Source organism: Macrosteles quadrilineatus, unplaced genomic scaffold, assembly GCF_028750875.1.
Source record: "Macrosteles quadrilineatus isolate MER2022 unplaced genomic scaffold, UCM_ALF_1.0 Scaffold_3__2_contigs__length_128488019, whole genome shotgun sequence".
Classification (NCBI taxonomy): domain Eukaryota; kingdom Metazoa; phylum Arthropoda; class Insecta; order Hemiptera; family Cicadellidae; genus Macrosteles; species Macrosteles quadrilineatus.
In genome coordinates, this window is record NW_026542596.1 from 98818799 (window position 1) to 98835667 (window position 16869).

Here is a 16869-nt window from a genome sequence, read left to right on the forward strand (position 1 = left end):
TGGTTAAACAAGAAGAAAACTGTTAGTGACCATATACTGTATTATGTACACTAAGATATGTAAGCCTCCCAGACCAGTGTCATGCAGCCTACACCTCAGTTACGAGGACAGAAACTCAAGTGAGAACACTTTGGTTATTTCAGATTAGGGTCGGTAAAAGTTTACAAAAAATATCTGACAAATGCGTTATGAGATTTAAATGTCGGGCTAGTGACTTTGACTCTACAGGCCAAGCATTGACGGTTTAGTGTTGGTTAGGTGGGACATGACACTAGTGTGAGAAGTCCGACAAGCAAGGTGGACAACTTGTATCTGCAGAGAACGCCATGCAAACCTGTGTTTGTAAGCTGAGCGGGTTAATAGCCACAACGACAAACCAGTTTGCATGGCACCGGTTAATAAAAGGTAATGAAATGGGATCGGAAGTTTTTTAATGGGTTGAACTAAAAACTGTGCGGTAAGATATTAGATAGTAGTGATATAAAATACCCAAACACCAGCTAAAATTAGAAAGGGTTAGTGCGGCCGTCTCCTCTCGGGATGGACTGGAAGAGGAGTAAAAAATAAAACAATTTAAAGAGCATTTTCTTTTATTGTTTAAATATTTTGTATATTCTCTCGATGGCTCGGCACCACGATATTTACATAATCCAGATTCTTGCAGATACAATATATCTCCTTACGTGTACAGAATACAAAATCGGATCGACAGGGAGAAGAGAAGGAGGACTCGTTGATGCGCGACTGGATTGTTCGCTCTTAAAATCTACAGACGGCTACTACATAAGCGTTTAAATAATGCCGACTAAACGAAAACAGACTAGCGTTTGATTACCGAGTCCTCCTTCTCTTCCAAGGGCCAAAATGTTTTGTTACACTCATAAAGCCCTCATGAAATAACAAACGGTAAAGAAGAGAATGCCAAACGAAACGAGAAATCGTAAAAGCATCGCACCCGGACGCTCCGCATTCGGAACGACGAATATCACAGATAAAGAACAATAACTTTTAAACAACGTGATGCGCGGGGGAGAATCGATTACCCGAGAAAATAAAGCTATTTGATTCCGAGGACGACTATACGAACGAGAATAAAATCTACTAAACATGTAACAAAACATCTCAGCTAAATAATATAGTATAAATAATTTAAAAATAAACATTTCACCAACATACAAAATATCGAATATAAAAATGTACAGACAGTGAAACTAACCTTCACTGAGAACGAGTATTATTTCACGAGAGAGCCCCAGCCCTTTGGTACGGATGCTCTCTGATCTGACCCAAATGGCGGCGCTGCTTAGCTACAGCAGCCGCGGCAGCTGCACCTGTCGCAACATCTTTACTGGTAACAATCGGTCACTCCATACATATACAACTATACAGCACTGCATCGGAATTGCATTCATTCTAGAGGGAAGGATTTTAAAACTGTATGACGTCATTTCTGAAATTGAGATATAACTTTTAATGCCATAACAAATAGTTATGATGAAACTGGGTTTCATCAAAACATTACAAAGGATAATATTTTTACATTACTAAAGTTATTGCTAAACAAAAATGGTTGTCTCAAAAACTAAAATTGTTAACAAGGCCGTGTTTCTTAACAAACAAAAGAAAAATATAATTAAAACTTATCCCTTAATATCTCATAGGTATTCAATTCCCACAAACAATCATGCCGTTCCGATGCAGCATGAAAAACAACAATATACAACAAAGTCGATAAAATAATACTTAAAATACTAACATATTCAACATGGAAAGTGGCTAAAGTACCTACAAGTACACAATGATACATAGAATATGATAACTCATAAATATAAAAATGCAACTAGACGTACAAAATGGCCTCTCTACACAGTTGGTCCCTGGCTAGGTTAGTGTTTAGTCAGTTACGGAACACGCAAGCCAAGGAATCGTCAGTCTCGTCAATGTAACGTGGAAATGTTCCTTTTCATTAGTAGGCTAAGACTACAGTTTGTTGGTTGTTCAGTTCAAATCAGCCTTAGGAACAGAATAAAATGCCTTCAAGTCATGGTGAGGTTACGTCTAACGTCTTACTGTCAAACTACGCAAACTAGTTTTGATCTGAAAACACAGCTCTGGTACTTATAGAATTATGGTTGAAGTATTAAATGGCACACGTTACGTTTAGTTGTTAATTTTGTTATTGGGGACCTTAAATGGAATACGTAGTACTCAAAGTGGACGGCAAAATAAACGGTATTGAAATTTGAAATTATTGTGTTACATTATTTGAGGAAAAACATCAGTTGAGGTTAAATAAACTGGATTTTAAAAATAATTTGGTGCTTTTTAGTGACTTCACAATCCACACGGGGATGGTTAATTATTTTAATAACAATGACAAAAAATTTACCTCCCTACTAAGGACACTAATTTTGTTACGGTTATTAAAACAAAAAACAAATTTGTATACAAGTTTTCTCTCAAATAATACAAAGAATACTGACAAAAATACTTAAATGAGTCAGAAAATATTTGAGATCTATAAAATGTCAACAGAAGGCTGTGTCAAAAAGCAGTCCTATGACTAAAAAAAGCAACGACATTCACAACCATTCATACCATAAAAAAACCTGACAGCTAAAAATCGAATAATCGATGCAGAACAACAAAAACACTAAAACCATCTAATTACAACATAACTCGATAGGATATAATCATATATAAAAATACTAAAGCTAAATATATAGTAAACCCTCAATACACATTAATACTTAAGCAGGGCAAAACAGATAATTTAAAGATGTTTCAAATTATCAACAAGGGACTTCAACATGACATGACTCAATGATGAGAATGGTGGTGGAAGAACAATAAATAAAAAAGAGTAAGTGTTGAACTAGATAACGGATTACTTAAAATATTAAGCAATGGTAAACTGCTTTTGTCTTATCAAAATTGCAAAATATTAATGGTAATAAAAATCGGAATTTTTTGCCAAAAGTTGAAAGTTAAAGACAGTATTGCGCTGACTCTTAGTCAGAGGTCAAACCTGATTCCAAACTGTTTCGTCTTACGTCTTATGTTGTCTATGATTACACTTTTACAAGCTTGATGTTAAAACTTAAAATGATCATTGCAGTCAACAAAAGCTGAAATGTTAAACATTGAACTGATACGCTGAAGTCCCAATCTTACAGATAAGATATAAATATGGTCGGAGGTCGGGCGCATTATCGCTGATCCATCCAGTATCGGTGCCAGTGACTCGGGGGATATATCAAACCCCAGGTACGTCCCACAGCTGCTCTGCAAGACACGTATGAGATGTACGTACAGGCGTACGTACGGACGTACGTACGATAGCTAGGCTAGTAAGGGGGGCTAGCAGAAACATTGCGGGACCAGTCGCAGCGTGTACGCACAATTCACCAGATCTGATACAGTGAAAAATCAACATTAGCCTACCTTACTAGCCTAAACAAACACTTCTTCATTCCTCTCAGTTTTAGGGCTTATCGACTGTTTAAAATTTTGAAATCACTATAAAAACACAATACCTTCCCTCTTATTTGGACAGGAGATTAGAAAATGATCTGGCCAGATAAACCGATGTGGTCTAAAACTCATTATGTTTCCAAATCACTACAAAAATAAAAATGTTAGAACAACTAAAGGAGAATTTGATACTGAACAGAAAAGTAAAAGCCTATTCTTTGGAAAAGCTTTCAGCTCATATTTTTTACTAATCTATCAGTTAAAGAACGTCTTTAAGAAGTTTTGATAACAAAGACTACAGTTGTTAAACCGACGTCCCATTGAAAAGTAGGTACTGTAGCGGTAAGAGGGAAGGCCACTGTAATGGTAGATTATTTTGAATCTTTTACAACAGAATAAAACTTACTGGCAATTGTTTCAATTATTCATATGTGTTGGTGAACTGTGGCAAAATTAACACAAGATTACCAGTTTATACTTTAACCCTCCAGCAGAGACAGGTCATCAAAGTCAAGTTGAAAAATTCATTTTTTAAATAAAGTAGTATTACTTTAAATAATATATTTATAGTTCCCTATAGGAAAATTTATAAAAAGAACAACTTTAAACAAATTAAATTTCCCAATTGCTCTACAATAAAAAAATGTCAATATCAAAATTTATATTAATGCCGATTTGCTTGAGATAATTAAAAAATATTGCAATTAGTTTCTGGCTGTCAAACTAACTTGTAAATAGCCTATGATTAGATTTTAAAAAATTAATAGCAAAATATTTTTTCTGTCCCCAAATTTGTATTTGGACCTTCATTAAAATCTCCGAGTTTCAGTTCATTCCTCTAAACTGGAGGGTTAAGTTGTAATGTAATGATTGATTATTGTTATTGTGTTTTTAGAAACAAAGTTTTAAAGAATGAAGAAGTGATTAGGAAAAACACTGTGTATATGTTAAGATATGTTAGTAATTTTTATATTTTACATGTTTTAAGAAGTTTATATTATTTTTTGAAACTTTTTATTGCTTGTTATGTTATATATATATTTTTAAAGACAATCATTATAAGCCATAATGGTGAAAGGAAACTACTGTATATAATTTGGAATGGTACCAAAAAAAAGAATTAAAAAAAATTGATAAATTTAACAATTAAGTGTTTGTAAATTAAGACATTTAAAAGAAGAAACAAGAACATACAGATTTAACAAAAAATATCTTCCTTGCACAAATTTAAAAAAATAAAAAAATTACATGTTATAAAATAAATAATTATGGGGGCTTTTTATCACCAAATTTGAAGTAAATGAGTATCGATAACTTGAGTTCTGTTTTTGTTTGGTGATCTATATTTTATAAAGTTTCAATTCTAGTAATTTGTAATAAGCTGTCAAATTCTTTTGAGATCAATTACTAAACAAAAAAAAATTGTTAAAGGAGGAAAATATTTTAAAATATAGTGAGTCCTGAAAAATATTAGTAAAATATGCAATGGTGACTAGAAATAAATAATGAACTAAAACAACAAAGATTAGTTGAGTGAAATACCTTGAATTAGGCCTACAGTAAGTTGTGCTATTCTCATAAATGAGGGCTAAAAAGTAACCAAGACACACTGATGAGGGTTAGACCATGCCGTTAATTTAATTAATGGAAAAGTGCGGTGAAACTTGCAAAAAAAAACTATTGTAAGCAAAATCAGCAACGATTCAACATTTTTAATATTATTGTAATTTTGTATTACTTTTATGAGCTGACAAATTTTAAACATTACGTGTAGTATCGGTGTTCCTGCAATTAATCGTTGTCAAATAATTACAATTAATTTAGTAAGTTTTAAATTTTTTTTGAGAAAAGTTAAATCTAGAATTTAAAAACTAAAGATATAACTTGAAACATTGTTTAAAACTGGTTGCATAAAAATTGGTTCAGGTATCTATATTTTCTTTGATCTAACTTATGTAAATTTAAGGACACTAGATGTAAATTTCACCTATTAGAAGACCATTTATAGGAAATAACAATTACATGGGCATAATTTTATGAATCATTAAACCCCTGGATCAATTTTATACCGAGTTAAAGTTTAAAACGCCTATTTAGTACCAGGTAATCCTGGTTTTAGTTGAACGTTTAGTTTGAATCTAGATTTGTTTTAGGTCACGTACCATGCTCTCAACTTTCTTTCTTTTTCTTTGTTCTTTAAAAGAAAATGATACCCTAATTTCTTCTCATCATCTAAACCAAGATTTCCTGACAGTACGGTACTCCAGATATTTCAAGCTTTTATTTGTTGTTACATTTTGTTTATGTACAAAACTAAAATCAGTTAAGTTTTTTTAATATCTTATTTACAGGTGAACCCCACACAACGGTGCCGCTGAGTGAGTAAAGCTACAATCAGGTACAGAATAGCCTAACTTACTTGTAGGCCTACAAGGAATGTTTGTGTCACCGAACATAGAACCCACCGGTGTGATCGGTTGTGTAGTCAGTGAGAAGGGGCGACCCGGCGAGGGCAGTGTAGTCTGGGTAGCCAGCGTACTGCGTGTATATGAGACTGTGGGCATCGGCGGGGGACAGCAGGGGGCCCTGTGGTGCTGACGTGGGGACTGGCAGGCGGGGGGAGAGTATCAGCGGGGCACCTAGGGGGGTGGCTGTGGGGGTACGCAGGGCTGACGGGGTGAGGCCGGGGATAGACGGGGACATCAGCCTCTGGGCGTCCGCAGCCGCTGTGAGAGCCATCCTCCGCCACTCTTCGTCTGAAATAAGACGTCAACAGGGTGCATTACTTTCGTAGAGAGTTAAAGGTTGAAGAAAAATGTTGGGCATCCTACATTTTGCCCTGGTTTCTAAAAAAAAAAACACACACAAATTTACCTACCAAAATAGAAAAATTCCTTGTTTTCCTAAAATCTTCGTTCGTAACAATATGAAACCTTATCTAAAACCTCAACCATTAAGTTTTTCCTGTTTTTGAGTCATTATTAGCTACTACCATTGACTTTTGCATACTGAAGTTGTATTGATAGTCAAAGCTACTACTTAATTAAAACAAGTTTCTGACTCATGTTAATGTTTGTTGTAGAGAGAAACTTTCTAATATAGCAGTTAATCTTCTTAATTAGGATTACATTTATACAAAGAGACAATGACGTCTCAAATAACATTGTTTATTGTTTTACTCTTAAGAATTCAGTGAAATAAATTGTGCACACCACTACAGGAGCAACATAAAACATACACTTGGTATGAAATCAACCAGAGATAAGAATCACACATAAGCAAAATGTAAGAAAAATGTGGCAAAATTTACAAACAAGATATCAAATTTATTATTAATTTTGACAACTTACACAGTTAGCTATTTTTATTGCAAGCATTTGGTTATTGTCTAGTAGGCATAGCATACACACCTTAAAGAAAAAATTAAATCATGCTAATAATACAAGGGTGATCCTACCTGTGAACATACCTGCAGCCGCCAGAGCCTTGGCGTTGGAATCTCTGTAAGTTCCATTGATGATGGCCAGCTCCATCAGCTGTCTCTTCTTCAGCTCATCTTCTCCGTCGGCCTAGAAACAAAATTATCAGCTGTTAACAAAGATGACTTCCAGCCAAACCACAGCTTACCTCCATCAGCGTCCATTATTACATTTGTCAAATAAATAAAGATTAATTCCATCAAAAAGTTAGCAAAACTGACCAAGGTTGCATGATAATAAAAAAAAGCCATGGAATAAACCATATTTATGGCACCTGTGACAGTTTAATTCTACAGAAAAATGTTTCTTTAACTTCAAAAATTATCAGTTAAATAAAGGTTGAAGTACAATGCCTCACCATATGGATTCGAATTACTGGTAAAAACAGAACATACAATCTGATTCCCACTTAAGTGCTTTTAAGTTTTCCTTTAATATCTCAAATGCTCACATCCACTTTATTCAAGTGGCAAAACAGCTTTCAGGGGAAATCATAAACAGTTCTAGTGTTATTGCTTCCACTTCCACAACAGCTAACTTATATAAGATTTCAGTCATATTTTCTAGTATATATTACATTAGTGGTGTTGAAACAAGCTGGCAGGCAGCAAACTTAGTTGTGACTCATGCAGCCTTGCTGTGCCAAATGACCACCGGTTATAGTTTTGTCCTCCCTTATACTACTCCTATGTCCCCAGCCAATATAGATTCCACAGGTGTCTATAATGGGACAATTGCGCTTGAGATCAAAGTAAATACTGTACAGTGTTCAATGGTTTCAAATCAAAAGTACCACATACTTTTTAGTTTTTAACAATTCAAAATTTGAACTGTGACAGCATTGTTATAAACTAAATTAAAAATACACTTTTTTATTGGGATAGCCAAGCTATGGTGTAAGTTGTTTTACTGACGCTTTAAGTTTTATCGTTTCGGTGCCACTTATTTCAGTTCCTTCCTGAGCTCCTAAAATCACACAACTAAGGACAGGCATAGCTATTTTTATTAATAAATAACACAACTAGTAGGAATAGCCACTCAGAAATGGCGCTACGTTCTAAACAAACATTTATCCCCTCAGTTGTTACTGCCATAGTTGATGTGGCATGAAAGTTACTATGGTCCTATGGTTTACCTTTTTAGTCGATAACTCAATTCAACTACCGGTACGTTCATTTTTATTCTAAAGAACATGGGAAGTACATGGAAATGGAATATTAAGTTTCCCAAATATTCTAATATGGTCAAAGGTTTAAGTCAATAAAAGAACATATCTGACACACAAATCAATATAACTGAATGGGGGCGTTAAGCTTTAGGTTTTACAAACTACTAGACCTAATAGAAGACAATTTACCAATTTCCTTCAAAAACAAAAATACTGTGCTAATATATATATTAAGATTTTACAGTTCAATTTTCACACTAATCTCAACAATGGATGGTACATTTCAGTGCCAGTTTCAGACAGAACAGATGACCTGAGTCTCTGAGAGGTCGGAGGTTATCTACTTTACAACACAAGGTCACCAAAACTGCTCATTAGCCATTTAAATCTCCCATTTGTGCTTACACAATTCTGCTGTAGTTGATCAAATACTGATGATTAAGACTACTTGAAATTATAAAAATCAGTACATCAATGTATAATGGAATATTCCACCACTCTACCTCCTTTAACTCTCTCTTGTAAGTGATTTCAAACGTTTTCTACAACTTATATTTTGAAAGCTACCCAAATATGTTGACATTTGTTGAGTTTTTAGACAAATAACAATCTACACAGTGTAATTTTGAAACTTCAAATATGCTGTAGTCTAAATTATATTGTTATAAAAATATAACAAACCAATACTGCCAGTTTTTGCAGTAAGTTTTCAGAGAAGCAGTGTTACATTTCATCCTATCTCCCTTTCATTTTACATAAGACACCTTGGCTTACATTAAATTTCATGTCCTTGAAGGTTATTTGCTGTTGACGGTAGTCACAATTGTACAGAGGAAAGGAAACACTTAATATGGTACAGTTAAGTTGTGTCCAGCACTACTCCCGGTGTCTAGGACAAAGTCAAATCTGCTCCCCTCGCTTTCATGCATTACAACACCCACTTTGGAGGAAGACCCTGTGCGCTGTGGGATAGGAATTTCCGCACAGTGTTCGCCGCTCTGGTTCTCCCTCGCTCATCACAATACTAGAGCTGAAAGGGCACAGTCAGCCAAGCGAGTTTCCTATGTGTAGTAGTGTATTTCAACTTTTTACAGATGTATTTGAAGGTGTATTGCGTGTTGTAGTGACTCACCGGTACCAGCAGTTTCTTCACCTCCTCCACAGCCCTCTGCAGTTTCAGCTTGGCCCTGTTCTCTGTGTCTTCCACTGTGATCAGTACGTGCAGCTCCTCACTCAGATGCTCCCAGTTAGGCTTCCCTCTGTTCAGCTCCTCCTGCACAAACAGTCAACATGAGCTGTCTTTACATGTAGGGAGATGACTCAGACAATTCAAATACTACTGTATTGGCGTTGAATCTTCATCTTCGGGAGATGATCATGTCTTTGAATTGGCAAAAATATTGACCAAATGATTTGCAGAGTGCCCTGAAGATAGATTGCTTCAAAGCTTCCAAAACATCATCCAGTATTTTTGCCAATTCAATAACACTGTAATCTCCTAAAGATAAGATTTGACAGTATATACTTCATCTCCCGAAGTACTTTGATGAGTACTTTGATTGTAGAAAGCTTTCTTTTAGTATTTTCCAAAGTTTTACAAATTAATTTACAAACCATATAGGCCTACCATAAAAAACAAATGAATACTTTGTTTTAAATTGCTAAACATATTTGACATTTGTATTTTTTTAAGTCAATTACTTCTTATTATTACCATCATTGTGGTTTTCAGTACCAAAAGTATATTTAAGAAACTATTATTATCTTTTGCAGACAAACTTATTGACATTCATTGTTCAGGAGAAGTAACTTGTATAACAATATATCATAACAAATTAATATAAGTTCAATGATAAAATAAATTCTTCTCCGCAATTTATGCCTCTAAACATTTTTACAAAACACAGTGATACCATAGAGGGGTGGTGATACCCAACCCAGCCTATACAAGTGCAAAAGTGGGTAACTTATGTTTTTAAATACAAAACAATACACTGTCACTGTTTACAGAAAATTTTAAACAACTTACCCAAACTTATCTGTGTTAAAACACAAGTGTTTCCAATAGTTACTTTGGCAGCACAAACAAACAACAATAGTTTTTAAAACATCCATAATATCATGTAGCCTACATATGGCACATTTGGTAATGGATACACACTACACACTTCCCATAAAATTTGTATTGCAAGTAGGTAAATTAACAAAAACAAAGTATTTCAGGATTTTAAAGAATTACGAATCTTTAGAGTTGGCGAAAATACAATGGACTCATTCCATGAGAGAAATGAAACTGTATCCAGAAGCTGTGCAGATATTAGTGGCAGGAAACAGCGTCAAGAGATATTTCAACTTTGGTGACAGGAGTCGAGCGCCACATGTTCCTACCTCTAACTCCATCCTCAACTATTCTGGGACTGTAGAATGTCTGCCCCTACGTTCTGATATAGCTGAATAAGAAACAAAAAACCCAAGCCGAGACACAGGCTTTGGTGTTTCATATCATCTTGCTGTAGGCTACCTTCACAGTTGCTGTGTGGACTTAACTAATTGTGGCATTTTGAAAAGTTCCCCAAAATCAAGACGAAGATGTTGACCAATCAAAAGTTTACATCTACAACAATGTACACAACATCGGTAGAGAACAGAGCGTCTGACATACTGAGAGTGAATTAGACACAGTACAAATGAGAAGGGAGGGTGTGTGTCTGGAAATAGAGTGAGACAAAATACGACAAAGGGAAGTGAGCGACAGAACACTGAACACAGTATAGCGTCTACATTACAGTATTGTCAACCCGGATTTACTAAAACCTAGTAAAACAACTGTTTTACAAGCAAATATGCACACTTGATATTGAGCAGTGTTGGGCGAAGAATGTACCAACACTGCTGAAAAGTCTTTGATTTTGATAAAAATAGGATAAAAATATACATGCAAACTTGATTGGTGTTTAAAGCATTGTGGAACATTAACAGCAAGCTGATTCCGACAGGAGGGATTACAACAGCTGCAAACTTGATTTCAATTAGATGATGAAAAATAATTACAGAGCTACATTGTTAACAAAACTGCATCCGAGTGTGGAGTGTGGTAGGACCTCCTGCCATTTGTCTGGAAATAACTCAGCAAAAATGTTCTCTGCACAAACGTTTGCTTCATCGTAATTTCATCACAAATAACGATGAAATCAACATTTATGCAGATGACTTCTCAAACCGAGCATTACGTATAGCTACTACCAGGTGCAGCCTTACAAAGAAGGAGAAATCTGCATGTCTAACGTCTACGTGATTCCAACAATAGAACTCAGTAAGTGCACTAAAACTAGCAATTACTTCTACAAAATAGTCCTCCGAGTATTCACATGACGATTACTCAACTGCAGGCAAACCCACAGACGAATCGGATAGTCATCCGAGGTAACAAAAAGAAACGAAAATAGTCTGGATAAGCCAGAGACGGCTTAGGAGACAGACGCCAAAATCTGGACAAGACCATTAATATTATTCACGGGCCAATTAGTTTCCAGAGACATAATTCTCTACAACAACGTTCCGCTGGTCTAAATCAACCGATTAGCCACCACAGACTACGCCCCCGTAACTGCTGAGTAGCGGAGTTGAGTGGAGTGAGTCATCGTACTGAACTGGCGTGGGTCGAGCCAAAGTGGATAAACAGATGTGTGTAAACCTCGTCGTCGTATGTAGTGTAGTTACGAGGACTGCAGAACAGCAGAACGTGCGCTTATTAATAGCAATGACGAATGCTAGACGTCGACATATTACGGAGTTTGCTAGATAATAAAAAATCAAATACGCAAAAGAGGATGAAAGTAAACTGCCCATGTAACAATATAGTGTTTACAACGTAAAAGCTGGTAAAAGTAGTATTAGCATTGTTTAAATTGAGAAAAGTGGTCATGCATTTGGGAAAGAAGACATTTCTCTGTTATTATTTATCTATTCTTAACAAATAAGGTATCATTGAAAACTACATAAAATGTACTAACTTTTTTGTCTCTTGCAATTTTTTCGTTAAGTTAACGGGTTTCGTGAAATTTGGCATCAAATATTTTCAATGTTTGCCATTTTGAAACGGTTAATGATTTTTAAATATAATTAAAAAAAAAAAGATAGGTCTTCATAAGATAAACATTTTTGCAAAATCTCAACGCTGTATCTCAAACCGTTAAGGAGTTATTAATATTTTTGTAAAAAACACATAAATACAGGGTCGGAAAACTAGGCACCTCAGACCCACGTTTCTAGGTGAAATGTGTTTGTCTTAACCCAAGCAATAACGCTATATAGGTATGTCCAGAGAGTTACGGGACACTGTGTATAGCCTACATGTTTATAATCTGGTAAAGGCCTTTCAAGAGCCGGAAATCTTGACAATTTAGAAATATACTAGATCAATATAAATTGGGATAATCCAAGAATGATTGAAAAGTTATCTACAGAGTGAATCATACTGGAATCATTACTCCATTAGCCGGCAAGTAAATAGTAGACGGATGAACTGACGCTACTTTGGAGTTATTACACAGAGGCAGACCAAAGGGCAAACACTAGTACAATATAATCAATCTTAAACTTAACGAAACCAGAGCAGAGACTGAGACAATCTCGAAGGTAACTTGACTCCGGCAGCGAGACGCGGCTCAGCGTTTTATGAGGTTTGGGTTTCATAACCATTTGGCGCTATAAATACATAAATCAGCTGTGCGGGCCAGCCGGTGTGGCGCGCGAACAGGCCTACCAACCAATTCTGTTAGCATGATTGCCAACTGTCACCCTTTAAGAATAAAACTTCCATTGATTGCGTATTGATAATAGTGTATAACACATAAATTAATTAGTGATTTTTCTATACCATTCTATTCCTGATTATTATATTAAGCATTGCTAAATCCTTAGTCCCGTTCTTTTCTAAACGTTGTAAACTAGTTTTTTTATCATCACATAACAACGTTGTCGTGTCCAAACCAGCTGTAATTGACCTTCTCTCTGTAGAATTTTAAAGGACTAGTTATCCTTCGTAGTACCGTAACATATCCTCATCCTCATACCTGGACCTGAGGGGTTAAAAATAGTTGTTGCTTGCCTCACCAACACAAACTTCATCAAGCGAACTGTTTTAGTAACAGGTTATAGTTCATAAATAAATAGGATTGGCAGCCCCGCGGTCACAACAGCTGATTTATTCGACATGATATCGCCAAGGTGATTACGAACTCCATAAAGGATGCAGTTACCTTACCGTCAGGTTATCCTGTTAACGCTGCTGTATTTTATCTCGACCTCATTATAAAAGGAGAATTGTGATAGTTAGTCATATCATTATAACAATAAATTCGTTTTTATAACAACGATAATGTGGTTTAGGGGAGAAATAAAGTGTTGAGTGCATTAAAAAAATTAAATCGTTGGGATTAAAGATCATATTGGTAAGCTTCCTATGATCAAATAGAGTTTCGCAACTATGACCTGATGGCCCTTGGGTGACTGATCTGCTAATCGTTATATTTGCTGTATGATTAATTGCTAGACTTTAGATCCCAGAGTAGCTTAAGAGCACAGATAACATTTGAAAAAATCGCCAATTAAGGAATAAGAACCTTAATAATGTTTATAACAATTTTCATATGGGATTTTCGTAATAAGCCAAGGCTAATTTCAACGTAAATAAGAATTGCACAAATATAATTAAGGATTTATAAAACGTGCTTAGTTCGCAATTCAGTTTGTTGACTTAACTATTTAAGTATTTCAATTTCGAATCTACTCGGACCTTAAGCGTTGCAAATCTATGCAAATTTTATTTTCAACCATAACATGTACAACTGTTACACACAGCTACATACTTAGTTTTATGGTCTCGGTAAAGAAAGACAGGGGTTATCTTATCACAGTAAACATAAACATATTTCCCAAGCTGCTAATTTCACACTCAAGGCTGCTCATCTTGTTACAAGCAAGAGTCTACTAAGTGAGGTGTCTTTGATTTAAGAAAAGATTTTCTTGGCTAAGCCTCTGAGAGAATTTCCCGACGTCACAATTCAATAGGCGATTAAGTATAAGTATAAACTACTACACTAGGAGGAACAGTACTTACTTTCTTTTTATCCCTCATCGACCCTTTGCCCCGAACCATGATTTTACACCCTGTTTCTTGTTCCAACTGCTTGGCCGTCATCCCTCTGGGGCCTAAGATCCGGCCCACGAAATTAAACTGAAACAAACAGAGATAAAGATAAGAAAACATTGCCAATGTTAAACAAGACTCTGGCACATAGGCTGTACAAGTTATAGTACATCATGCAACATAATTTCTGAGTAGGGTATTATGAAAACTATTATGGTGCGCTTTCACTGGGCAGCTATACGTTTTATAGAACACTTAAAATTTCTATGTACAATTTCATCACACTGAAACCGAAAACCTGAACCTACCGATTACTATGCGAACACAAAAAAGCGTACTACTTATCAATCCGGCTCGAAGGACCAAAAATGGTTTCCTCCACCAATCAAGGTAATTAATACACCCATCATTGTAATCAACTCTCAACTCTATCCTGGGATGATGACAACACACACGGAGACGATGATGTCGAGGGTGTGGCCCAGCTAGTGTCTCACGTCTATTTCCTGAGTCCGGCTCACAGACCTGGGCGGCTCCTGGTATTGTCATGTCGTATAATACGACCATCAGTCAAGTCGGACACGGTAAAACAATGGTTGCCGCCCAAGAGACAACGTGGGCTCATCAGAGGAGGCCTAACGGTTGCGATCAAGACGGTATGGATGTTGCGTACAGACTTGGGATAACCGATGTGGTCCACAGGGGTGATGGATTTTTACTGGATCCGCAGGTGGGACTAAAATAAAAAGTGTACTAACGATGTACAGTAGGAGTTGGTGGTGGATAAATTATGAGGATGCACTAATTGTTCAGTATTCCAAATATGAACGGAAGACGAGTGTAGGATAAGTAAGACGATGTGTGTAGCATTTTAACCGATTTAGATCAGCTGTGTTTTTCGTCAGGACCATTTTTAAAAGCATAATTAATGATCAAGGGTGCTGGAGCATGATGTATAAAAAAGACTACTGAGCTTTCTCAGGGTGGAACCAAACACATTCCGATTTTTTAAGCTACTGTTACTACTCAGCTACCTTGCTCAGTAAAAGTAGTTAACATACTCCAATTTATTGGAGTTTAGTAATTTTCAATTTGCAAAGTACCACCCAACCCAAATGAAGGCTTTCAATATCATTACTTAGACCATGACAAAAGGCAGTTTCGAACGTTTAAAAGTAATCAATGAATTCTCACGATCAGGCCTAAGAGAAACGTTATCTAAAGTAATTGACATTACACAAGTCAGCAGAGCTACATGTCGACTTCACCTGCCATACACCATATGTCCGTGAGATTTATAAGAGTTGCTCAACTTTATTGGCTTGTCGCTCTCTTCTAATGCCATCATTAACTCATATTTCACAGCTGTGCGTTACCTGGGATGCTTCTGGAGTCGTAGAGAATTCATTACATCAACAACACTTGTTTCAGGTCATTATATTGAGCCACTATCTTTTCGTCATCTGCCTCGAGGTCTCAACTAAATGTTTGCTCCTTTTATGGTGGATTTTTGAACAGCGATATGATGATCGCAACATCTGTTGTGTTGCTAGGGAGAAAGTTAAATTCCCACTGATGTAATCACTGGATCTTTTAACCAGGCCACTTTTTGTTGCCGGGTCTGAAACAGCATTACGTGTCGTTTGTGGTTGACATCGGACTACGGCCAATCTTGCATGTATTTTTGTTTTATGAACCTTTTTGAAATAGGTGGGCAGTATTTTTTACATTGAAACCATCCGCTCACATGAGCTTCAGGCGAGTCCGTGGACGTTTCAAGCAAAGCAAGCACAGTACAAGAATATACAAGAATATCGGTACTGATACATTTGGTTGCAACAGGAGGGACCCAAACCCCCGACAACTCTGTCTCTTTCACAGCCCGTCGTGCAACCGAATTACATTTTACAGATCTTCTACATTTGTGATTGCACTTAAAATACTCATTCAACATGACCACGCTTGATGTAAACACCATTTCAGCTCAAAAAGTCTAACAGAAACAACAACAGTCACAAGAAATTGTAAAGACATTTTGACTCTTGGTACGTCCAAGGTTGAAAGCCTTGACTAACAAAGACAATAGAACTTGTATCCGGAGATCGGTCATCCATAACATGCAATTTCCTATAACTCTTAAGCACAGAAAGATTTACTCACTCAAAGAGAAGAGCCACTTAATGTCAATGGCGCAAATGAACTGCAACATTAGTTGATCTCCAAGTATAACCAACATACGTTGCTAAAGAAGAACCTGCTTCTGGCATCCAAAAAAAAGGTTCCATTTACATTTAGAAAAGTATTGAATTCAGTAGTGATCAACCTAACATTTTGGCCCAATGGAGAGTTCAGGGGTCAAAAGAGCTTTCCCCACAACAACCGTGTTTTGTCGTGAACGCTACCGAAGAATGCCATCTGAAGGTGACTGCCGTATTCGTCCACGCTTAGCCTACATCGGATACTAATGGCGGACAGGACTGGCCTTTGCTATTAATTGCCTTTCTTAGAAACGTGGTCACCGATAGTTCTGAGTCGACTCATTGTTCTGCAGTTACGGAGGAGGATTTCAGGATAAGTTAGGAGTTGCGATGTGTGTC

The 16869-nt window shown here is 36.3% G+C and overlaps 1 protein-coding gene across 6 annotated transcripts in view; it reads right to left on the reverse strand.

Annotated features, from left to right (window-relative positions):
• LOC128990939 (protein held out wings-like) overlaps positions 1-16869 on the reverse strand; it is an 84256-nt gene that overhangs the window by 3397 nt on the left and 63990 nt on the right. Inside the window, exons 3-7 of one of the 6 annotated variants that reach the window (XM_054413605.1) lie at positions 14243-14359; positions 9254-9394; positions 6932-7043; positions 5940-6230; positions 1217-1331 (exon numbers count right to left, since the gene is read on the reverse strand). In XM_054413605.1, the coding sequence (XP_054269580.1) occupies positions 1240-1331; positions 5940-6230; positions 6932-7043; positions 9254-9394; positions 14243-14359 (753 nt within the window). In that variant the 3' untranslated portion in view covers positions 1217-1239. Of the gene's footprint in view, position 1; positions 3414-5893; positions 6231-6931; positions 7044-9253; positions 9395-14242; positions 14360-16869 lie in introns of those variants that run through there. The other 5 variants (XM_054413609.1, XM_054413608.1, XM_054413607.1 and 2 more) reach the window with 5 other exon arrangements.